This window comes from Sylvia atricapilla, chromosome Z, assembly GCF_009819655.1.
Source record: "Sylvia atricapilla isolate bSylAtr1 chromosome Z, bSylAtr1.pri, whole genome shotgun sequence".
In the NCBI taxonomy this organism is placed as follows: domain Eukaryota; kingdom Metazoa; phylum Chordata; class Aves; order Passeriformes; family Sylviidae; genus Sylvia; species Sylvia atricapilla.
This window is the reverse complement of record NC_089174.1, coordinates 57,090,478-57,117,101: the sequence shown is the minus strand read 5'-3', so window position 1 is coordinate 57,117,101 and position 26,624 is coordinate 57,090,478. Positions and strand designations below refer to the sequence as shown.

Genomic DNA, 26,624 nt, shown 5'->3' with positions numbered 1-26,624 from the left:
TAAACTAATCAAAACACACTTCAGAATTGCTGACTTCACTCAGTCTTCTTTGGAAGTGATATCAAAAATAAAAAAATCTGGGGAAAATAGAAGAGGGAAAAGAATTCCAGGACAGGCTGGGCTGGGGTTTCAACTATCTATGCCTCATTCAGATTAACGATTTTATCTCTAGGCAAATTCCCTGACAGCATATCATGGGTTATTGTGAACAAAAGAATGGAACCAATGGGGAGTAATGAAAGGCAAAGAGGCAGAGGCAGTTTCTTTATCTCTTCATCTAAAAGTATTACCCCACATAAAAAATTTAATATTCATCAGCACACATGCTCAAACTTGAGTTCTCTGTGTCCTGGCTGATATGATAGAGTCATAAAAAATTACATGAAATATTTTTTAAACCAGCTAAAATGGAATAAATTCTATGTAAAAAAATCCAAACAAAGAAAAAATCCAGTGTTTGCCACTTGCTAGGAAACACAGTTCTAGTAACCTCTGAACTCATCTGCTAGGATAAAAGAAAAATTCTGAACACACTCATCTTCCTTCACCTCAAAGGTTCACACCTGTCCATGTCAAGACAACTAAGTTTCCTTTGCACTTTCTGAAAACCCATCTTTTCTATTCCCCAAGGATGGACAAAAATTACTCCAAAATCTAGAAGGCATACATGCAAAACCAGACCTGTTGCAAGCTGTATGGCAAATTGAGTTTCCTCACTGTCCTAACCAGACAATGTTTAACTCTACAGACATTGCTATTTCTTATCCCTATTTTAATTGCTTAAAAAGGCTGTCTTCAAAGATTCAAGCAACACAGCAACAACTGGACACAGTTGTATTAACACTGGACATAAATCAAATCTGCCAATGGCAACCTCAAGCCAATGGCAAATAGCAAGAATTCTTATTAGTATCAAGTAGTTGTGGCCAGCAGGCAGAAAAGAAAAGAGAAATAAAGCAAAGCAAAACCCAGAAAATCCTCACCTAGAAGAACTTTTAATAGTTAAAGACTGTGCTAGCACAGTACAAATTTTTAGATACCAGAAACTTGAAGGCTGATGCAGACAATAGTAGTGTTCAGATTTTTCTCATCTCTCAGTTCAATTCTGCTTATCTATCTGTCTGGAACTTATTTGATAGTACCTGCAGAGAAGCAAAATTTAGAGCCCAGCTCTCTGAAAAGCAAGATTCAACCTTTATAAAATATGTTAATATAAAGACATATTTTAAATTATATTTTATAAAATATATAATTCAGAGTTATTTAAAAATAAAACATACAGGAGGATACCCCTGGATTTAGCCACAAAAGCTACATACCACTCTCACCACAAGCTACATCACAGATCTTAATACTGCATTGGGCTATCAAAATATTCAGTATATTTTTAGGAATCTATTGTAAAGAATTTCAACAAATGCTCTTAATGTTCTTTTGTTTGGCAAGCGACACTACCCTCTCTCCAACTTGTTGTTAGGACAGTAAATTACGAGACACCCTAAAGAATGCAACAGTCTCGCCAAATCCATAAAAAACCCACTCTTAACACCAATGGCTTTGCCAACTACCACTCAGTTTCCAGCATCCACTTCCTTGGCAGTATCTTTGTGAAGGTGTTGGCATCCAAGAGCTAACAGCACACATCCCTTGCCAGAATACTGGCTCCTTGACATACAGGCACTGCATGAGCAAAACATGACAGAACAACCTTCCTGGCACTACCAGTCCACATGCTCCCGGCCTGGCACCGCAAAGAAACCTCACAGTGGATATCCTCCAGGGTTCTGACAGAAGTGACTGTCTGGCTCTAACAATAAGAATAATGTGAAGTTTAGTAAGAAAGAATAGGACCGTAGTGCTTTTCCCAGAGAAGCTGAACAGCATGCAGTTCCTTGTCATTCTTCTGCACAGCCCCAGAAGTCCTGTACTCTGCTGTCCCACAAAGCACAGCACTTTCACCCTCCCAGTTTAACTCCAAGACAGTATTACACAGGGAAGCTGAACAAAGCTAGAAAATCATCTTCCAGCAGATGACATTCAATTATCCTGCTGTCTCTGCTTAAATGAAGGGTTTCAAGGGAAACGTGGCACAGTTTGTATTTTCTATTCCCACTTGACTGCAGACAAAGTGATAATACTGACTGCAGTGACTCCAAATCATGAGAAAGTGTTATGTTCATATTTTAAGCAGAAAGTTTAATTATGAAATCAGCAACAGTTTTATCTGCTTTCTATGACCCTCCACCTTCTGAGACAGTGGAGTTTGTAAAATGTTACATCTTGACCCACAAGTCAGACCACAAGAAAATTTATACAGCTCGTCTGCTGCCTCCCCAGGACAAACTGGACTCATTATAGGGTGTGATCCTCACTAGTAAAATATGTGCTTCTACTCTCCTACTCCAAATGCTAAATGGTACTTCAAACCCAGAGTTTTAAAACCTGTTGACCTTGTCTTCAGTTTCTCAAACACAGAAGCTACAAAGAATCCTTCAAAATTTGGAATGCAATAAGGTAATGCATTTGGATTTTCTTGCACTCAACAGAGATATTCTAAAAGCATATAAATTCTCTACAGTTAAATGGTTTGAGTTTCAAAAACTGTAATTATCCATAGTGAAACTTTTCATACTTATTTTATGAGTAAATTTGCTCCTTTGGGTTTTTAAACCACTATTCTACATAATGTATGGCATGTATTTAATAGAAAAATGGAATTTCACTCTCAACATCCCACACAGTTTGAAAAGAAACAGAACCAAAGTCTCCAATCAAAACTGATAGCAAGCCTGCATCATCCCTTGAAGAAAAACCAATCACTTGCATTAGAGTTTAGAATTATGTTATTTGACTTGTTCTGTCCTCTTATCTCTACAATACATTTTCTATCTTCAAGTATATGTGTCTGGGGTTTATATTACACGAATATGGCTTTTTGTATAACGATCTTTGATGGTTCTCCCATTTTTGGATATTCACAGACAATACACATGACATATTTCACAAACAGAGAATACTTTGATCATATGCATACTACAGAACTCTACAACCACAAAGCAGATTGTTTATCCTAGTGTTGTAACAGATCCATAAAATATCCATATATACGTTAACAGCTCAGCAATGCAAAATTACATCCTGGTCAGAATATGGTTCATTTTGGATTTAGAAGATCAAACTGAGTAAGTTGCAGATATACACATCTTCTGAGAGCTAAAATGAGAAGATACAATATGATGATGGTGAGTGGAGTCACTCCTTGGTCATTTAAGTGATAGTGTGTCTGTCACAATTGTTTGTCTTACTCTGATAGAATTCATAACATGGCAAAGGTTTACAAGATTTAATAGAACGGCCTAATTGATTAGAATGATAATCTCATGAAAAGGCAAGGAACCTTTTGTCTAAACAGACTGGAATGGCAAAGCCTGGGTCTGATTTTCTCTTGCATTTTTATTTAAAAAAGTCCTTGAAAGAACCATTTACACTAACAACTATCTCAAAGGAATGTCAAGTGTCACTAGCCATGACACATTAACATGTTCAAAGACTGCTCTGAGCTGATACCAAAGAAGTAATTTTAAATGAACACATTTGTATTTTATAAAGCACATATGAAAAGTAAAAAAAACTGGTAGCCCAGTCACAGAGTTTAGACATAGGCCAATTGTCTTTTGTCTGAAATGAAAGGAAACTAGTAGCATTGGAAGATTTTTATAAAAAAAAAGTTATTTAGGGTCTTATTTCCTTACTCTGTTATGCATCCCCACTTAGACAATTCTAAAAACCATGAGATGAAAGAAAAACTCCCTAGATTAAATGAATGCTGACAAAAGTGCACTTAAGGCACTGCCAGTTTAGAGCAACTAAGGTATCACAACTTGCCCTGATTATATATATTTACCATTGCAAGATAGGTTGCTGACCAATTACACTCTCTTTAGCTATTATCAGCAGTATCATTGTTCTCAAACAATGTTAGATGCACATGTTCTGGAACTTCTATTTACCTGGTGGATTCTTGGCAGGATCACTGTGGCTTGGACTTCCTGGTTGCCCAGAATCTATAAAGAAATGAAAGAAATGTTTTAATAATTTGCTTTGCAAGTATCTCACAATCTTTTAATACCCTCTATTAACTATTAAACTAATATTTTACTTTATTCTTTAAAGGTCATTTCCCTGACTTTCTATGTGTAGGATTTTTGAACAAACACACTGTCTGTAACCTATTTTATGCAGAGGTAGAAACATTATGAAAGATGCAATGATCCTAAAAAGAAGAGCTTTTAGATCACTGAATAAGGACAAGAGAGTCATTCAGTTAAATACTCAAATTGTAAACACATTTATAAGGGTACCTTTTCATTCAGTTTTCCTCCATCCCCCAAACATAATTACATAATGAGCAAAATAGAGGTAACTTCTTCTCAGGCAAGGACCAGAAAGACACACTGGATCAGGCAACTAGTGGTGCTTGCAGTGATGAGGCTTGTTGATTTAGCCTTTCCTTAAAGCACAAAGCCCTACATTACTTCCATAGACTCATGACTGCAATGAGGATATGACAGTCTGTTTAAATACAATATGGTCTTTGTGTTCCCAGCCTCTGAGACCTGCTGTTGTGAAATTAAGATTATGTAACATAAAAGGTTAACAAAACTCAAACACTGTAGACTTCAAATAATGTTCTTTTCATTATGCATGCACCTACTGAATCAAGAGGAGAATGTAACTTTATATTAATACACTAAATAATAAATTATATCCTTATTAATAAAAAAAATTAAAATTACCCTTATTCAAAAATATCCTTATTCAAATGTCCTTCGTCAAAAAATTTCTTTTCAGAACATCTACTCTTCACTGTATTCCTACATCAATAATATAAGAAAGCCCTCCTCCACTGCAAGAAATTAACAAAGATATAAAAAATTTAAAAATGGAGAGAGGAAGAAAATAAATGAAACACCACTATTTTTCCACATAAAAATCTAAAACAGAGCTGGTTTAGAGTCTGAATAAAAAATACTGTTTTTCTTAAATGTAGTGGTGTTATTAATAGCATAAGACCCCCAAAAGCTTGCATCATAACACCACAGAAACTGCCACCACCAAATGAACTCCAGATGGATGCAGAGTTGTTGAATGCATTGCTGCTTACAGTGCCCAAATTAAAGAATAAAAAATTTCAGAAAAGAAGAAAAGTTTATATCAATAAATATGTTTTCCTTCAATTACCATTACTTCCTCTTATAGCTGATGTAGTTCTAAGCTTAGAATGAGAGATGCCCTTTACCTGCTACAAGAAGTTCATTAAAATCTGTTGCCACGTGTAATGCAACTTCATAAACATGGCTTGACTCATGTCTTTCAAACACTTTGAGATAATACAAGCTTGATTCCACAGAAGATATTAACTGAGATGGAAATCCTTTTCACAGCTCAGGTTCTACTAAGTTGACCTGAATGGTAGTTATCCCAAAATATATAAATCTGGGTAGCTACCTGAATACTGGAATTCCAAGGCACATGTGAAATAGTTCCAATGGCACTAAAAAAAACCCCTAACTTCTTCAATACTGAATTAAGTCACGCTTGTGCACAATTGATTAGAAAATTTCCCATGACATTTCATCTATCTTATTCAGCTTTGGGCATGAAATATGACAAAGGGCAAGACTATAAGTTGGATTCTGCCCTTACCATGATTTGGCACCCGGGTACTCTTAGGAGTCCCAGTGTGCAGCACAGTATGCAGCCATTCAGTATGTCTGGTTCTTCACATGATATGATACTTCCCTTAAAAGAATTAGTCAAGTTAATTTAAAAACTTAATAATCTACAAGAAATGCTAAAAATCTAATGTTTCTCCACATACGGACCAATTTGTGGAGAATTGTCTTTTTTCCTGTGTGAATTAGATATTCTTCTAATAGTCATTCTTTGATTCTGCAAACCATGTAAATTACTATTTAAATTCAGATTATTAGAGAGGATTAATTTTACACAGCAATGGTCCAAGTGCAAAACTACTGCAGATGTGTAGCTAAATGAAGTGTCAATTTGGTAGTAGATAAACCAAATAAAGCTTGAACTACACAGCTTCAGAATAACGGAATTTTGAAACTGAATTAATGAGGCCTACCAGAAAATAACCTTTGAAGTTTTCTCCTGTTTAAAAGTCACTAAAAAGAAGCACAAAGTGAAGTAATTTTTTTAGATCTTGCACAGCAATTTGCCTTTACTTCTAGTTTCTGGATTCAGGATTGAAAGATTAATGGCAGTTTAAATAATTACTATTATAATATGAAATATAGCAAAGAATTGTTTAATTATAGGGATGAGCAATTGGCTATTTATTATAATTTTCTAGTCAGCTTTGGGTTTTGTTAACTACTCAATAATCATGGCTTTTACATATTGATTCTCCATCTATGTTTTCAGAGATCTCAATGACATTCTGGAAAGTGAAGGATTACTGAAGTAGAATATGAGAACAAACTTATCTCAGCCTTCACTAAAGGCAGTTGAAAAATCAAAGAATTTTATTCTATATGAGAGCATTAAGGTATGGAACTCTGCACTTAAAACACAGAGAAGCATCTAATCCTCAAGATAAAAGGCACAGACTTGAGATGGCCCATGATGATCAAATTCTCTTACCAACCTCAGTAATTATAAAGCACTCTTCTGTTTTGATTGGACGCAAATAGCTTTGCAAAGTACAAAAGAATCATGGTCATTGTAAGATCAAATTGCATTAAAGTAACCTCATGCAAGCAGAACACTGAAAGAACAGATATATTGGAGCAATGATGTTCTAAAAGAGGGAGTAAGACTTTTTTGGAGGCCACAGAAGCAAAGAAGAAAAAGACATGTTAAAATACTTTAAATCTTTATTTGTCCTCATCTGTACAAGATCACTAATGAACAACATGAGCCCTTTCTTCCAGAATGATGGAGACACAAACCAAACTCATTGTCTGTCTAGCTGGATTTGCATTCAACTGTCCCAGCAAATACTCTTACACACTAAATTAAAAAACAAACAAACAAACAAACAAAAACAAAAACAAAAAAAATAAATTAAAAAAAACACCCAAAAAACCCCTCCAAACCCCAAGCAACTTCATAACCTAGAATGTGGATGAAAAGATACACAACAAGAAGCAAATAAAATCTCATCATGTCTATGCAGTGAAACTGAAATTTTCATAAATTTTTATTTAAGTAGCTTGCAAATTACTTTTTTTTCTAGGAGACTGTATGAAAGGATGAGTCAAGAAGCTGACATATATTTTAAACTTAATTTTTTCTTATGTTTTCATTTCCCGGGGATTGATGACAATGAGCATCTCTGAGTGCAGGTAACTCTCAGTGCAGCCAGAGTTAAGAAAAATTGACTGCTGACGCCTGCTTCAAGTGAGAAAATAAGCTTCCATTTTCTGTGTGGTACACTAGGAAAAGTCTTGGCTTCGTAAGACAGAGGAAAATTTTTTTAAAAAGCTGATGGTTTGCCATATAGGAAAGGATGAGATTCTCTCTCCCTTTGAACCATCTTGTCTTTGACAAGCAGGAAAGACACCCATGCCAGCAAAGACAAGCAAGCCACATTGTTTTCACCAGCTTCCTGAAGGATATTTAGTACTGCTCACCTCAGTAGCCTAACATTTTACTTTTCAGCTGATAAGATACTCTCTTTAAAATGTAAGCTATATCTTCCTTATGCCTCATCCTCTACCAGAAATTTTGTTTTTAAGGCTCTCTGTTGGAGCATAATATCAAAGGCATTGAAAACAAGTAGCAGCAGAATCTATTAAAATCTAAAAATGCTTTCTAGAGCCATGTCTTAGGGAAATAAGTTGGTTGTCCACAGGCATTACACTAATGAAATAAACTTTCTCAGTGGTTTCAGTGAACACATTTCTATTTGCCACAGACTATGAGGACAGCCTTTGACCAGCCTCAGTTGATCTCAGCTGACAGACACTAATTTAATCATTCACCAACAGGTAAATACATCCTTGCTCTTTGATAATCTCTGATTTTGGGATAAGAGGTGAGGAGCCACAGAGATGTGGCCATCATCAAACCATATATGTAGTTATTCAAACTCTCACATTCATATGGAGTCATTGACAGCTGACAGTCAATATCATGAACAAGAATCACAACTACCTTCCAGACTGTCAGGATTACTTTGCCATCTGACATCACTAGTTGTATCCCTGAAAATCACAGGATCACAGGTTACCAGAGTGGGAGGTAGAGACCTGGGGTTGTCTCCCCCTCTGCCACTGCCTAATGAGTTCTTGATCTCTCAAAGACTCTCAGAACACCCATAGCAAAGAAAAGTAAGGAAATTTAAGAGTAAATTTCCTCTTCTCCAAAGGAAATAACAGGAACAACAAAAATCCATAAAACAAAAAGATAAATAATTTCATCCCTGTATTTTAAATAATTATTTTTACTTATTATTACCTTAATTTAATAACTACCTTTTATTACCTATGCTACCTTTTACTGCCTATACTATTTTACCTTGACAAATGAACCGATTGCTTTGACAGACTTACCAAACACTTGTAACAATTTCCTTTTGCAAAAGCAGTGTCTTTCTTTGTGTAGTCTTTCTCTATCTAACAATAGAGAATTATTGTACTATTTTAATAGCATTATTCACACCAACGATTGTGAATAATGCTATTAAGGACAGCTTATTTATACCGTAAATTAAAAGTGGTTTAATGCATTATCCACTGAAAAATGTCAAGTGTCACCCTTGTTTTCATAAGTATGTTAACTCAAGGGGGTATTTATTTTTCACATTTTCATAGATCACTACACCTTATTCAAATGCTTCTCCAGAAAATTTTAGCTCTCTGATTTCCTCTGATAAAATGTTCACCACCACCAATTTGCTTGGTAGAGCACAAGTCCTGCGAGGAGTTCTGAAGGAGGTGGCATTGCTTAGCCTGGAGAAAAGGAGGCTGGACACTATTGCCCTCTACAGGAGGCTGATGGGAGATTGTTATGAGGTGGGGTCAGTCTCTTCTCCACTGTACCAAGTGATAAAACAAGAGGAAACAGGCTCAAGTTGCATCAAGGGAGTTTTAGATATGCCATCAGGAAAAAAATCTTCACCAGAAGATGGCCAGCCATTGGAATCAGCTGCCCAAGGAAGTCAGGAAGTCACCTTCCATAGAGGTATTTCACAGACTTACAGATGTTAGGGACATAGTTCAGTGGCTGGCTTGGCAATGTTAGGCTTACAGTTGGACTTCAAGATTTTAAAGGTCTTTTTCAACCTAAAAGATTCCATGATTTTATGTCCCTGAAGAGATATGGTTATGAAGCACATACCACAAGGAGGAAGCAGCACCTTAAAAAAAAACACCTAGGGCCTCACTATGAGAAAGACATGTTTGCCTCTGCATCTTTTCCCAACAGTATATACTTGTTAGCAATATGTGTTCATGACACTCAGACTGGAAACATCCAGGACACTGAATCAGTGCCTTCTTTTAAAAATGTTGTTCTGCTACCCTTATTCTGCAAGAACTTCCTCTGTATTCACAAGACAGCTCAGCTATTACACTGGGTAACTACATCAAGAACTAGTCCTGTCAGTTTTTATTATGCTTCATATTCACACAACTGATTGTGAATGAGCAGCATAGACAAGTGACCCAGGAGGCATGGGACCTCTCAGGAGACCAGTGAAACAGCCCTGAAGGCTGAATGGGGAGATCCTTTATGATGATCCAGGCTTCATCAGTGCCCATGTGTAGCACCAAGGGCTGTAACAGTGACTTAGGCTCTTTACGTCAAAGGAGTGATGCTGTCTAACCTTCACCTACTTGGAAAAGACAGCAAAGGACAGAGCTGACTGCTCACCCCAGAAAGCTAAGGTGTCTGTTGGTGTTGGTACCTAGACTTTAGCCCAAGCAGTCATTTTACTTCACAAAGCCTTCAGGGCACAGGCCATGGACATGGTTCTGATGAGGATAGTCAGCAGAAGCTGAGATCAGTTTTCATTTGAGTTTAAAATTGTTTGCTTTGGACTGGGGACACAGCAAGAGCTATTAAGACATCAGCTGACCCATTTCACCACCCCATGCCCTCCTACCCCAGAAAATCTCACCTATGGTTGGCATGACCAGGTGAAACATCCTGTCTCTACCACTGGAGGAGCATTCCCACACCTGGGCTGGTTGGGGCAATGCTGGTGCCATGTGGGCTGACAGTGAGATGAGTGTGATGGGCTGCAGCGTCAGAGCCCAACGGGTCATGGCAAGCTTCCTGCTTCACCTCACCTTTTATCAGCAGATCTGCCTCTGACAAGTCACCCAACCAGCCATTGTCAAGACTGTTAACTTTCCTTCAGAGTATTTTAATTAGGTAAATAAAAAATGGTAATTAAATCAACATTACGCAATGTGTTTCTGATTTGTAATCTCATTTAAATTAATTGACTCAATCGTTGTTTAGTTTTTAAACTGCCCTACATAAGAAGTGGAGCTCTGGGAGTAAAGCTAGTTTTGGTACAGTTGAAAGAAATTCAAGGACCTAGAAGCACTTACAAGAATGAAAACAGCAATATACATAGTAAGATTTTCAGCTTTATATCTCATGCATATATTTATCTTTTTAATTTAAATTCCTTTATTTGTTTTTTGTGACATAAGTCACAATATTTATTTTTTCAAAATATTTCTTACACAACTTATAAAGACAATATGTTGCTCATATTGAAAACTGAACAAATTTCCCCAGCTGTGTTATAAGTTGTGCATGGAATATATATACATATCTATGTATGCACACGCACACGCAGACACACATTTTTAAGTTAAGAAAAGGGTTACATTTTTTCATGGCCTGAAACAAATATTTCCCATACCTCATAATATTAGTTGAGCTCTTTTTTGACATGTACATTAAGATGAGATTTACACAGGTATCAAGACACATGTGGATGAATGTGAAAGAATGACATTTCTTTTCAAAAGCTGTTGGATTCAGTAAGAAAAGATGAGATATGAATGCTTAGTTTTCTCCATCTGGAAGATACTGTGGATACTACTATAATCAGAAATAATCAGAAGTTGGTTTTGGAAAGCAAGAAGACCTTTTACGCTATGTTTCAAAAAGGGTTTTTTACTGATGCTTCAGAAAATCAAAAGTGAAATGTAGAAAACAGTGGAAGATTTATTATGATGTTTAGGGATGAGAGAAATTATATGATAGTCTATATTAATTTAAAAGTTCATATTTGCAAGCTAATAATAGTAATTTCCTTGCATATACCTTCAGCTAAATCATGACCCTCCACTTTATTATGTTCTATTAAGACAGAGTTGACCCTGATGTATATGCAATGTATATTGCTAAGGTCTTTGCAGAATCATAGAATAAATTAGGTTGGAATAGATCTCTGAGATTATTGAGTCCAACCTATGATTGAATTTCACCCTGTTAGCTAGATCATGGCACTAAAAGACAGATCCAGTTTTTTCTTAAACTCCTCCAGGGATGGTGACTCCTCCAGTGGAATGGGCAGCCCATTCCACTTTCTAATCACTCTTTCTGTAAAGAAATTCTTCCTAGCATCCAACCTAAAGCTCCTGCATGGATTTTGGTTTCCGGGAAGCCAATGTAGATTTTACCACTGAGTCCCATGCAATCAGGATTTCATTTTCTGTTGAACTGTAGAGCAGTAAAGCAAAAAGACTTCATGGAGATAAAATCCACATCTCCACTACATAAGACAACATTCTTAGGCCAGGGATAATGATGACAGGACTAAGAAAAAATCAGTGTCATTAACATGAATCACAGACAAAAGTTGTTAAAATCAATAAAAAGTTGCTCCAGCAAGTTTTGGATGAGGCATTCTATGGTAAATTACAGTTTAAAAGAAAAAAAAAAAAAAAAGCAAAGTTCAACAAATACTGTGGGATAGATCTGCAGTTTTTTCTTCCAAGAGCATTACATTCTTCACTAAATTATACAGTAATAAAAGACAGATTCCTCAGCAGTTCAGAAATTTACAATCAGATGCTACTTAACTTATTTCTAAGAGACATGGGGCGTAAGAAACGCCATAGTTCTGTGGATCCTCAAGTAACACATTTTTTTATCAGAGATCTTTGTGAAAACAACATCTCAAATGGAAATATATACACATGTTCTTTATAAAGTGGGTTTAATTTCATCTGCTGTAATCTAAAAGTCCATAGATGAAATATGCACCACTTTGCCTATCTGTATTCACACACACAGATGCACACACAATTTAAACAAACTAACCATGACAAAAGAAAGACTAAATCTATAAATGGGCACTAAGTAGGTAATACACAAGAACTGGCTGAGAAAAATCACCCTAGCTTTTCATGCTAGTGGTTCGAAGCTCAATTGCAATTGCATGTGTGCTCATAGGTACCATGTTTATACACAAGTTTGTAATAAATGATGAAAAAGTAATGAAGCAATAGTGATAAAAAAAAAATTACTACGAATTACTTTTCTCTCTACCTTTTACAGTAGATAAAAATTAGAAGCACTTAGTCATATGATGTGACCCAGGAGAATTTAAAATGTAGAACTAACTAAAGCATTCAAATGCATGAACCAACTCAGTTTTGAGTTTGGGCAGTGATGTTCTGCAAATAAATGCAAGGAATATTTTTAAAGCATGTAACTTAAAAAGAAAAAAAAAAGTTATCTTGACTTTCAAGTTTAAAACTAAGCAATTTTCAAGAACATTTTCCCCACAGGTTCTTCATCTCCCTACTAGTAACAGTACTGCTGTTGCAGTAGTATTGGTCAAAAGCTATTAAAAAAGTATTAAATCTTACTTGATCACATTCATTTGTGCCTGCCCAACATAAGTCTGTAGTTTTGTGGGCAATATCACATGGCAGCATCTGTTTTAAGTTCTATAATTTTCATTGGATATTACACATCACTTATTTTAAGTTTCCTAATTTCTGTTTTTCCTAACTTTCTAATCATCTGCATAGGTAAAGTTCCCTGACAGGGACTATTGTACCTGATAGGTAAATACCAGCTGCAATATTGATTTTAAAATATGCTTGCTCACTCTTTATGCAGCAGCAGCTACTTTTGTTCTTTCAATTTTCTTTTGTTTACAAAAGTTGGCATATGTTCTTGTAGTACCTAAAGGTATTATATATTTGAGAAAAATAAACTACTTTTTATCTAAAAAAACAGATGTATGGATTCAAATACCAAAACTTTCATTTTCATTGCTTACTAGTTGTTGGGAGTTTTTTGCATGAGTAAAAATTGAGTGCTAATTAAGGGGGGAGTAAGAGGAGAGAATGAGGGATAACAAAGACCCTGTCTCAAATTCTTGCTGCACCTGGTAATTTTGCCAGTGTCTTAAATACTATTTAACCATCCACTGTTTCTAAGGCTTATTTTCTTACTATTACTCTATCACAGCAGAACCTTGAGAAAGTTATCAAGACTGGTTTGGTGTGCAGTTATAAAAAAAAGTCTTTGGAGTTAAAAAAAATTGTACACATTTACTTAAAATATATCAGAAACTCAAGTTTCATTCTGTGTATAAAGCAAAAGGAGTTGTACCACCCAACAGCTCCAAGACATGAAGCCACAATGAGTCATCTATGATACTCAACATGTCTGTTAATACTGCAGATTTAGATTCCTATTAAAGGCCTTTAATACTTAAAAAAGAACTCTCTGCTAGCTAAATATATAAAATAAAATTCAGTCCAAATAGAACTTTCCATTTTAATAACCCTTTATATTCATATATTCATGCATATATGTGTGCTGGTGCAGAAAATTATAAATTCATATAGATTCAGGCTGATCTTACTTATAGCAAATGTTTTCGTCTTTGAGAAGGGGGAAGTCTAATGGGTTAAATATCTTGAATCTTTTGCGCATTACTGAAAGAACAGAAATAAACATGAACAACAGCACTTTCACAATTGCATTCCTCACAGAAATATTTGAGATTTTTCAAAAAACTTTAGAGCAAAAAATAGCAACTTCATACTTCTACTGCCCTTCTTCTGTGAACCCATATATCAGGTTCAAGATTCATTTTAATGCCTCATGGGTATTCAAGCCCCTTGGCAGCTTTGTTTTCCTCAACAAATGGCTTAAAAACATGTGACCTGAAGGAGTTAGATGAGAAACAATGTCCTGCACAATAGTTTCGTTGTATGCACTGAAATTATGGTGAACCTTTTTATGACTGATTTCAAGCATGTGCCTAAACTCTAATGGAAACCTGCAAACTCAGATTTTGCTTTACCTTCCTCCCTTCTGCCTGTCTCTCTCTGCTCCACACAAATACATAACACACCTTGTGTAATTCTGAAATGAGAACATTATTACAGTTCCCTGTTTAGCCCAGCCTTCTTTTGGTGTGGTTGTTACCAGCACTTCAGAGCAGTATAAAGTCAATCTGTCTGTGCTGCTTAAGCAACATAAAGTGATTTCAGAAAAGTGTGCAATGCCAAGTCTAGACTTCATTCACATCAGCATAATTTTGAGCAGTTCAGGTTTCCATGTAGTCACTAGATTTCTATTGATATGCAGATGAGACCAACTAGCTATAGGATGAGACCAATTGGCTAGTTTGACATTAAATTTTACACTTATGAACAGTTGTCTTAAGCAAATCTCCAAAGCCCCAAAATGCTTTTATCCTATTAAGTAGTTTTCCAAGAGGTCTTGTACCTCTGAATAACAACTGTGTCCCTTTAACGTCAACTTAAAACTGAAGCATGGACAACAAAAGAGCCTTTTCAGGACAGCAGTATGATATCAGTAACAGCAAGAACATGAGAAAATATAATTCTCACATGAAATTCGCCTTGGCCTAGGGCTGTGTTTCTCCACCCAGTGGGTGTGACTGACAGGCAAGCACTGAAGAGGGCCCACTAGTAAGTCCTACATCACACTTGTAAAAAAGAAACCAAGAAAAAAAAAAAAGAAAAAAGAAAAAAAGAAGACACTGATCCCAGGACATAGCACAGCTAAGTCTGCTAGTCAACCAGGCCTCCCAGATTGCTTCCCTGCTGCCCACACATCCAAAAAAGCGTGAAGTCAGCCCACAGCAGTAAACACTTTTCATATGATGCTCTTCTGTTCAACATTCTAGTCCACATTCACTTCCACATGTGAAAGGAGAACTATGGTGTGTGACATGTCTGCAGCAGAACAATGCAACATCACGGCTGGTAACAGAAGCACTCCGCCAGCAGCAAAGTTATCTCCAGAAACTAAGCATAGACCAGCATACTGTTTGGCTAATTTTTCTAAAGTGATTCTGGCATTAGTCTTCCTACATACACAATCGCTAAAATTAAATCTGTGTAACAACATTAAAACACATTCCATATCAACTCAGTTTGTCTGCTCTAAGTCTAAAGCCCTGTGTCCCCCCAGGAAACACTAGCAATATTGTATGGGCCCTGTTATAAAATGGGCCAGGACACCTGCTCCTTTGAAAGGCCTTTATTAGTCAGCTCTTTAAAGGGGGAACTCGAGGGGTCGCCTGCGCCGCCACCGCTGCTCCTGTCGCCGCTGAGGATCAGGTGTCAGACGAACCTGCTGCTCTTGCTGCAGAGTCGGGAGTTCCGGCCTCGCGGGATTCCCCGGCAACCCCACTGGGCTCGGGTGGTCTAGGGGCGTCACTTCTTCCCAGTCCCTTTGTGGTCGTGGCGAGGCGGCAGAAGCAGAATTCAGTCTTTAGGTAGCTGAGGGTCTTCTCGTTGTTGTAGTGCCTCCCTTTTTACCTGGATTTGGTGCTGGGTCGCGGCTTTTGGGTCCGCTTGCCGGCAACTGCACTTCGATTTGGAGCGATGCACCATGGAAGTCCTTGGATTTTCCTATTAGGCGGGGCCGGCAGCTCGAGGAGCTGGTGGGGAATGGCGACAGTCTAGCCGGACGGAAGGGGGGGGGAACCCGGGGTTTTAGAGGGGGTATACAACTTGGAATAAGATTTTTGAGGGTACAAACTTTGGTACAAACAGCTTAACAGACCGGTTTACAACTGGCATAATATTTGAAACAGTACAACTTTTTAACAAATGGCAGACTGCGTAAGAAAAATGGGAATCTCTTACATTTTATTCATTTCAGGCCCTTTCTTCTATTTTAATCAAATGAACAATGAAATCACTTCCATACGTATGACTATTGATAACAGCATGATGTAAGCGTTCAGGAGATGGAAACAGCACATGAAGACAGATAGCCATGACAATAAGAATAAAACTAAAGTTTTATATCAAGTTTAGTCTAGAGGTTACACCTTTTGTTAGATATTATGTGGTGACTGTATATAGGAGATAGCCTAGAAAACATGGTACTAGGAAGACTGTTAAGCTTGCAAATCTACAGTGTTTGTCATATAGTACTTGGCTCGGTTACAGCAAGTGGCCACGGTTCTCACCTACACCATTTCAAACAACACAGCACAGCCCAACATTAAGTTCATGCAGAATACAGGCAATCACATGAGGATCTCTCAGCAAAGGCATATGTCAACCCCAAAAGGATAGCTGCCTTCCCAAATGTATTAGCGTAAGTCTATTTTAATAAGCAGCAGATGGAAAAAAAATGTAATCAGTATGTTGCAGTGTTACAAAAAAAAATTAGACTAAATACACATAAAAATTCACACGTCAAAAAATAGCAATTATTAAATTACAAGGCAGGAAAAAAGAAGTGCACTGATTTTAGGGCAGAACAAGGTAAACTCTCTGGTCTGTATCTTTCCATGAGAGTAGTAGGGGAGAGTGACAGAATACTGACACTTTTTTGCACATGTGGCTGTCAGTGAACAATATTTGACCCTAGAAAAGGCATAGTCACCCCATTAAAGACACTAGCAGTTCCATTTACTGAAGATCTAGGTCTATAATTAACTTTAGGCATACTGTATTCTTAAAGATTTACTGTATTGTTAAATGGTTAAAGATTTACTCTTAAGACAACCTGTCTTTTCACTACACAACATTCTTTTCACTATCTTCTCTTTACATTTTCTCTCTACCTTTCTTGTGCCACCACCTTGGAATATGCCTTGGAATATTCTTCAACGCAATTTTTGCAATGTCCAGGAGAACATTTTTAGTTAGCAAAGTAAAACCACCAAGAGTTTTTTACTCATCTGAATGAGAGACAATCCAAGACTGCTTATTATGAAAGACCTATTGTTGAAGGCATCCTCGTGGCTTTTTTATTTTGCTTCTCATCATGACTTTAAAGAAAGACCTTCTCTTTAAGGGTGTGTAGGGTAGGGAAGAGGCTGAGAGGATAATGAGTAAAGTCTTTCTTTGAAGACTGACTGAAATAGTAAGCTATGCTTTGCAACCTGGGCTTTGATGAATTATCTGAACAAAAGCTTTACCCTACAACTAAGCAATTTTAAAACTCAGGGTCAACTGTCATTCTGCATTTAAGGCTAGTTAGTGTTTAGTTTAAAACTTGGAGGTTAAATCAACAGATGGTTATCATTATCATGGCAAGAAACACTGCAGGAATAGAAGGGGTAGATATGTTTTTTCTGCTTCTGTCTCACAAGGTTAGGAGAGGCTGATTTAGGAAAACTAATTTATTCTGGAATAAATATATAAAACCATACAGTTCAGAAGTTTTAAGATTTATGTAGATGAAGTTTAGCTTCTGTACAGCTACATACTTATTATTAGACTTTTCCAATTATAAATATTACAGAAAGCCTAATTTTCTTAGGGATTAAAGTAGGGTCACATATATTAATGTAGCAGCAAATCCAACTGCAGAGACTGGTAGTAGTAAATTCCAAAGGAACTTGACTCCTTAATATAGTAAAACAGCAAGAGTAAGCAAAACCAAGTTGGGTGAGGAAGCAGAGAGACATAAATTCACAAAAACAAAAGGTTATTCTGTATCTTTAGCACTTGGAATTCCATAAGAGGAATTTCAAGAAAGACTCAGTGCTCCCTGCCTCCATGAGCACTTTGTAGAACTATAATCTGTATACTCTTTTGCAAAGATTTCTCTGTATGCCTGTCTAAGCTATGTGGTGTGTACTTTCCATTTAGCTGAATACAGAAGAATAGAAGGGAAACACAAATGTTGGCATAGGTGATTTCAAGCCTTAGTTGTTTGACCTTTTTGTATAAGCTTTTGGCATCTGTGACTTGGCAGGCAGAATGCAGGCCAAGCCAGAACAAAGAGGAAGACAGGAAGCAGAAAGCTGGCCATGTCTCCTTGGCAGTCAGCATTGCAACAGGGTGAAAAACCACATTGTTGCCAAACCAGAAACAGTGGGGGAAGCCCAGAGAGTTGGCAAGTCACATACGCCTGTATTGTACATCCTAAACACTAAATGCTTGATAAACTGAAGTGCTATACCAAAGCCTGATCTACTTCAACTCTCTTCTGCTCTACAGGGGAATAATTCATTTGCCCTTGTTTATGTGTTTTCTAATGGACTGACACAGCATTGTTACTATCATCTATGAGCTGGCAGGGTAAAATCTTGCTGCCACTGTATGAGCACAAACTTTCAACATCTTTCTAAAGAATCCACTAACACACTGCTAGAGCATGGAATCCCCTCCATACATGTCCTTGCTTTGCCCCCAACCCCCACTCCTGAGGATCCAAGCTTTCAAGTACCCTCAGGATGCATTGGCAGCAGATCCCCACTTGTGGCAAACTGCATTTACCACTTTGAAAATAGTTTTTTAATTCTTGCCATGTCAGCTGAGCAGTATTATTTCACATCCAACATTTCCCCAAACATTATACAAACAATTCAACTTCAAACCTAGGCTGAGAAAATGGCTTTGGTTTTGCGTATTCCTAAACACCTGAACAAAGCAAGGTTGTTTGGTTGTTTTGCCTTTCTGTGGGTACAGTTCCCATCCTGGACAGAGAATTGGGTAGGTCACTTCCAATTCTACTATAAACAAGTAAATTTACTTTTTAAAAAATGCATTTAAGATTAGCTCATGTCAATAAAACTTGAGAAAAGGCAAATAAGTTGGAAGAAACTGTTGAGGTTTTTTGATGATTTTTCACTCGCATTTACAACCAAACTTTCTGGAATCCATTAAAAAATTATGTAGTTAATTTCACTGAGTTGTTTTGGGGCCATAACACAACCATTTTAAAATTTTCTGGCAAACTATGCCCTCAGTCTCATCACTTTTGTATCTACTTACATACCTTCATTTGAAGTTTAAAGCAAAAATACTTCAAGCAGCCCCCAACAAGTTTCTGCATGTTAGCACATTAGAAACTGCCCTTAACCAGTCATCCCACTGACTCACACCAGCACATCCTGGCCCTACACACACGGAAACCAAAGCCGAATGTTCTGTAGGGCAGAGACCATCATCAAGACTGCTGTGGGACTTCCAAAAGCCTTCATTCTGCTGCTGCTACTGCATAATTACCAGCAATAAGTGGCTTGGCCTGGCAATACAATGTCAAATTTAAAGTAGACAAGACAGCTTCTTCTTGGCTTCCCATCCAAGTTTCATAACTAAAGTCTCAACATACTTTCAAAAAACCACCAAAAAAACCCCCAAACAAACAAAAAACCGATGCAAAACAAAAATGACAAACAAACAAACAAACAAACTGTCCTTCAATTTGGTTTGTCCAAACTGAAGGGATCTGTTGAATCCTGAAGTCTGGCACCCCTAGAGAACATGCTAATCTGATTCTGTGACTGTGCTTACTCTGTGTCGCCTAGCTCCTGAATACAAGGCCCTCCAGAACAGGGACACCCCCTCTGACATGGTCTGATCCCTCACAGAATTGCAGAGGGACTGAGGAAGGACTTCACCTTTTCGCCTTTCAAAGCGACACTTTTCATTTCTGAAAAATTCTAAAGTTATTAGAGAGAATTACTTTAATTTGTTTGATAGCCAGTGGAAAGATTTTATCTAGTTGTGTCTTTTTATTTTATAAAACATTTACCAATTTTATAAAGCTAACTAACTCATCTCATTATAAAAGACTGTAACCTCCAGCATTTTGGAGTTTTCAGGAAAGGTTCTTTGGCTGATTTTGCCATCTAAGGCTAAATAATGCTTATGATTGGAAATTATTTTTCTTTTACTCTATGAGTACAATTACTGCAGCTATCACACAATTATTGCAATTATAGTTGTAAAGACTGCTGTTCAGAGCTATTCTCTGTAGCACCATTTTGCAACACCAGGAACATTTGTCTTTTCAAATGATCACCACCAGCACAAATGTCTTTTTGTAGTTCTTTAAGTGATTTCATTTCTTTCTATTAATATCCTGTTACTTGCTTTGGGAAAAAGCTAAGGAGACAGGCCACAATTAATATATACTTTTAAAGCAAGGGCTTTTAGTGAAGCCAGAACTAAGGCATTTTAAAACAGGAATTGACACTTCCCTTTACAACAGCCTAACATTTTCAATGTGCCTTACTAAATGGATAGAAAGCCCCCAAAATGCTTCAAATCTGTTTTTCATAAACTGTACTCTAAAAGAAGCAGCAATAAAGTTTATTGCAGACCTAAAGTATCTGCATAAACCCAGTTAATTGAAAAGTGGGTGGAGAGGGCTGCCAAATTAAATGTTTACATTAGCACAGCTGTATTGTAAAAACATTCTGCCCCCTGTGCTTTGTAATTATAAGATATTTCTGGACTGTGTATCTCTGCAAAGTTTATCTCTACTGCCAAGAGTGTTTTGGCACAGAATGTCTGCAATTTTTGGCAGCCAGAGAACTCTCAGCACAGGCAGTATCTAAAATGGCTGCCAAACAGTTATCCTGAAATGTCGTCGATCTAGTGTCGTCCTGTGTGAAGGGCAAAACCCAAGACTGGTGCTAAAACCATCAGATTGTTTTAACTAAGGGAAGGAGCTGGTTTTCCAGACAAGAGTGGGACCTGGCACTGCCATTCAGTCACAGCAGGCTCACCAGTACACTCGGCACTGCAGTGGGCTAGAGGACACACTGACTGCTCCGCACATCCCATCACTGGGGAAAATGGAGGAGGAGGGATTTCCTGAAGGGAAGCTTACTTTATTGTTTTAAATTATGCACAAATCATCATATGCTTCCCCTGTGCCAGGAGCACACACGTTGGGACATTTGCAAAGCACAGCTACTCCAGGCTCAGGCACAAGGCACCAGCAAAGCCCCAGACACTTTATCCTTCCTTCACACTGATTGCATTTGCCAACTTTTAAAGAAAATTCCTGTCTTTTCCAAGCAATCAGTAAACTGTAAAAAACCCTTCCAAATATCTCAAGCCTTACTTGTGACAGTCTCTATTTTATTTGAGGTGGACTTCCTCATCAATATAGGCTACCCTTGAGCAGAACTAGGAAAACTTACCTATTCTGCCCCAGGCCTGTATAATAGAAAGAAGAGTGTTCTTTCATGGTGTCCAATATCAAGACGAATGTAAATTGAGAGATTTCTTAGGCCTTGTACTCTGCTTTGACCATAACTGTACACAAACAAAGCAAAGGCATTTCACTTTGGCTTTCCTATTGCATGCTGGGCAGTTTCACAAGATTCTGGTGGTTTGGATGACAGCTGACACTTGAGTGCATCATGACAAATTTTTACTGAATTTGCTTTATAAAATAAAACTCTACAGGTATTTTAGCATCACTTGGAATAAAAATTAAAATAGGAAGTATCCACACCAGAAGAAAATATTCCATTAGTAGAAGAATCAAAACCTTACAGACAGTAAGTGAATACAAAGCTTGTCTTGTGGGTGCTGCCCCTATCTATTTGCGGTCCTAAGCCTCCCTATCAGCTATCATTCAATAACATCTGAATAGGAGCTTTTTGTGAAAATGCTAGTCAACTGATCCGTGAAATGCTTATTGCCCATGGCCACATTGCATCAGGAGACTTTGTATCAGCCCCAGTCAATTATTCGTATAACTACATTTCATTTCTAATCCTTTCTACTCTGTTGAGAAATTTTTCTACCATTAGATAGAGAGGACATTCACTTTGATAGTTATGTCCACTCAATATGCTTCTGAATCAAGTGACTTTCGCCTCTGTTTAATTAGTAATCAGGGTCGAATCCACACAGCTGTGTAATACTGATGTCCTTGTAAGGTTCCAATGATCTCGGGTTAAAGTTCCAAAGAGCATCTCTTCTATTAATATTTAATAGATGTATCTCTAAACTGCTAAACTGCTCTCTTAAAAAAAAAATAAAAAAAATAAAAGTGATTATGTTTGCCAAAGCGAATTTTTCAAAATATCATGCCATTTTCTCTATCTTTGCTGCTTACAGCCTCTACAGATGAAGCTTCATTCCATAAATATGCCACTCTTCTTCCTTTCAAACACACATATCTATTTTTAAAATACATATCTAACGGTTCCCCATTTCTCATCCTCACTGAGCTAACATTGCACTTTTGGTTAAAACACTGAAAAAACACAGGCCATTTTCCTCTGTGGAAGCACTGAGTACTTCACTTACTGAGAATCCCAAAACTTCCCCTGGGCTGAAAGAAATACTGAAAGTGCTCAAGAATACAATTCTGTTCATTTATGAGAGACAAAAAACCAGATATATGACAGCTTTCTCCAGCTCAGATTCCAGGGTTTCACTTTATCTGACCATCCTGATATCAGGCCAGAGACTTGGGATAATGAATATATACTTGCATGTAACTCAGCACCTTCATGCTATAAGCAGTAAGAAAATGAGATTGCATCCGCAGTCCCTGGGTTCCACATGCTATTGGCAAAAAATTTCCCTAAATCCAAAGTAAACAAATTTTACATATTCCAGCTTTAAAATTACTGTGAAAATCCATTTACGATATTAAAAAATATTCCATTATAGTCATGTTCTACTTTTAATGCTGTAGGAAATATCCTTGTATCTTAGCAGTATCTTAGCAGTTCCACTTATGTATTTAGAAAGGCTCTACCAATTGGTAGAATCACATTTTCACTGGTCTATAGGTTGCTGAAGCATTCAAAGGAAAAAAGCATCAAGATGTATTTTATTATTTATACTTACTCCTATGTGATCTTTCTTTGGTGGAAAATTTTCAAGACAGGAAAACTCAGAGTATTTCCTCTATCAGGAGCACTACTAAAGATGTTTCGGTTTTATGTGTTATGAATACCTCCACTTTCCTTGTATTCTTTAGCTGATGGCTGGAATTTGTGACTAAATTCCATAAGAACCTGCTGGAATACTGAATTTTGTACTTCACACACAATATGAGGGGTCAAAAGTTACCACAAGACAGCTTTTTGCATCAATTTATTATTTGTTTATTCTACACATCCAGTGATTCTTAATCTATCTTGCCTGAAGTATAGAAAAGCTATATGTAAAAAGAAAGTTGCATAGATAGATGCTTGAAAGGCAAGGTGTCACAATCAGTGTTGGCAATATGTTTTTTTTCTTAGCTCTCTGAGCAATATACATTTTAGTTTTTGTAATCCTTTTTTAAAGTTCTGCATCAAATGAACATAATGTCTCAAATATTCATGCACTGAAGGCTTTATATAAACTTAGAAAGAAGATTCATGCTGTACTGATACTCATGCAGTACTTGTGCACATATTTATGCGCAAAATTAAACCAAAACTCTTTATTTTGCAAACAGAATCTCTATTAGCATAAGGCTGCCTCCCTTTTATATGGAAAATATATTCCTGACTCCAAAGCTTCAACTAGAGATGATCTACCAAATGAAGAATGTCCTTGAGAGCATTGTTCACTAATTACATATGCTCATGGCCAACTTCAGTTGTGTCAGCCTGTCCATAATAGAAAGTTACTGTTTGAAAAGTTAAAGGGAGGAGGAGGAATTGAGGCTGAATTAGCCCTAGGATTCTGAATCACTATTCCTACGAAAATACTGTGCCCATCATCCACAAACCTAAAATAATCACTACAGCACTCTTCAGTAAGGGTCCCCAGCATATAGTTTTTTCTATCTCAAGGTATTTTTCACAGGAAAATATTGTAAACAAAAGTCACAAGATCATTCTGGTTTGATACCAAGGACTGTCCTTTATGAGTCTCCTTATACATGCAAACCATTTTAATCTTCATGGGTTAAATTACATGCATGACTGTATTTTAAGGGACTAAGCTTTGAAATTTTCAAGTCCGAATGAGAGGCCTGACAGCAGAAAGGAAACATTTATGAGAACTCAACAGTTGTCAACATGTGCTAATACAACAAATTGACTGAGGCATTTCCAGTTAAAGTTTCTGCTTTGCTCCTAACTCTTCATTCCATCCCCTACTGAATTTCACTTCCACATTTGTTTCTATATTTCCTGTGGTTATTTTCATTAAATCTATGACAATTTTTTGCCTGATATAATTCAGAGATTTTAGGGAAAAGCATCCAGAGAGTTGAAGTTAGGATGTTTTTTAGTGAACAAGGACTCTAAGTGATCGCTTTTATTTTTTAATGATGGAAGGAAAAGTAATGAAACAGCCTTCTTTCAAAAACATGTTCGCATATCTTTATGCAATGAAACATCTCTATTCTTGTTCAAAGGTATTAGAATCTGTTAAGACTACTACAAGTTTCATCTACATCACTGTTGAGTGAATTCTAAATTTTAAAGAAGTATAAGAGGAACCATTGCCTGTTGAGATGTTTGCAGAATAACACTTAAATCACATCAGACAAACAGCCTACCATGAACTGACTTCTGGCCTTAATTTTGAAGCAATTTACATTATGTTAGCTCTTAATACAGTGTGTACAGATTGACTATGTCTCCCCAGTCATGTAGTCTTCACAGTCTTTTATGGTAAAGTTCAACCAGAACTTTCCATACTTCTTTTTCTGCATGAGAAGGAAGTAGTCTCAGGGCCAAAGGTGGTGCTAGCATGGAAAGGAATATACACTACACAAATTTAATATCTTTGCAGGGCAAAGTTTTGCATTATGAGAAGAAATACACAAAACTGTCATTAGCAAACATTAGGAATATCACTGTCAAAGACTTAACATTTACTAGAAGGCAATTGCTTGAAAACCTGGTTTTAATTGTGCATACATACTTTTATTCATTAAAATGAGCAACCAATAAAATCCTGCACTATGGTTTCCCAGCCTCATAATACATTAATAAAGTTTCTTAAAGGTTTTGGCAGGGGGCCAGCACAGTCCATTAACTCCTTGCAAGTTGTAAAAAGAAGTAAAGTCATTTTGGGCTGCCTTGTGGTTATGAATGAAACAGCAGGCAGTCTGTATGGAAACGTCACTATGGATGCTTTGCTGTTCAATCAAAGCAGCATGGGGATAAGTTAATGCACTGAATCACAATCTAAATCCTAAGGAAGCACAAAACTAATTTAGTTAAAAGTGGAAGGAAAATACCAAAAGGTTCCAAGTTAGAAATTCTGAGTATTTTCCTAGTAGGCTATCACATGATAACAGGGTAAACTTGCCCACTGTGAAACTGAAATTATATACTAACTTATTATACAATTAGTTTTTAATTATTCTAATGATTCTATAAGGCTGCTTAACAAGATCAATAACATTTTGGCCATTACTTTTAGCAAACAACATAATCAAATAAACTACCATTTTGCCTTATCTTACCCTTTTCTCTCTGAGTGTACAAAACATTTTAATTTCCCTGTTTTCTTCTTTTACACAAAGGAGCATAAATAACTTAAGCAATTGGTAACTAAGTGGCTGTCTTTAGCTCTGTCAAACAATTTCAATTAAAGTGCTATACTTTCCCCTTAAGCTTTATGCTACCATCTGTTCTCCCTTTTCATAACATTACAAGTATTTGGTTTTGGAGAAGGGATTTAGCATTTTGCATCCTTTTCAGAGAAAAAGGCAAATTTGAATGGTGTTGAATATTTTGAGAACCAACAAGATTTTTCCAAGCAAGGGAACAAGTAAGCTGTAGGATTAGAGCATTTTCCTTAAGGTGTGGCCAGTCTTTCCTCTTGCCTTATCGTAAAACATCAACATGTACTTTTTGATTAAAAACATATTCTGAAAAAACAGCATATTGAAGAGGTTTTTGTAAGGAACAGTAAACTGAAAACAACTTGTGGAACAAAAGACTGTGCACTCCTTAGCAAAACAACCAAAGTGCCACAGACTGTTCATTGGTGCTGTAATAATAGCTTTGGATATTTTGATGATAATTTCAAATTAAAAACTTGAAAGTAACATAAAATTTCCAGAGTGCAAACCTCCCTAAAGTATTTGGGAGGGAAAACTAACTAATGAGCTGAAATGATATATTAATATTTTACCTCTGACAGCCCAATGCAAATGTGGCTTAAATCACAAATACAGAAATTGTTTGTCTAGCACCTAGTGGGACTTTGCCACACTACAAAACCACAAAATATGTGAAGTATCTTCAGAGGACGCCAAGTAGAGAAAAAGATGGGTTCCTGAGGCCAAGGGGGAAACCCTGCAGACCTCACTACAAAAGCTTACAAAATCTTACAAAATAACTTTGACACAACTGTGTCAAATACTTTTTGATTTAGCTGCCACTGGGCACCAAGCATTTAATCCATAAGCAGAAATTACATATTTCTGCATCAGAGAGCAGAACACTTGTATTT

General features: G+C 36.8%; 1 protein-coding gene and 2 long non-coding RNA genes across 8 annotated transcripts in view; 1 reads left to right on the top strand and 2 right to left on the bottom strand.

Annotated features, from left to right (window-relative positions):
* Nucleotides 1-26,624, top strand: part of LOC136373990 (uncharacterized) — a 380,400-nt gene that overhangs the window by 199,952 nt on the left and 153,824 nt on the right. The window lies entirely within an intron of this gene.
* The window catches only part of LOC136373991 (uncharacterized), a 229,122-nt gene that overhangs the window by 75,056 nt on the left and 127,442 nt on the right, over nt 1-26,624 (bottom strand). The window lies entirely within an intron of this gene.
* Nucleotides 1-26,624, bottom strand: part of NFIB (nuclear factor I B) — a 162,658-nt gene that overhangs the window by 61,027 nt on the left and 75,007 nt on the right. For all 6 annotated transcript variants that reach the window (XM_066339087.1, XM_066339089.1, XM_066339091.1 and 3 more), the window contains exon 3: nt 4,011-4,064. In XM_066339087.1, coding sequence (XP_066195184.1) covers nt 4,011-4,064 — 54 coding nt within the window. The remainder of the gene's footprint in view (nt 1-4,010; nt 4,065-26,624) is intronic.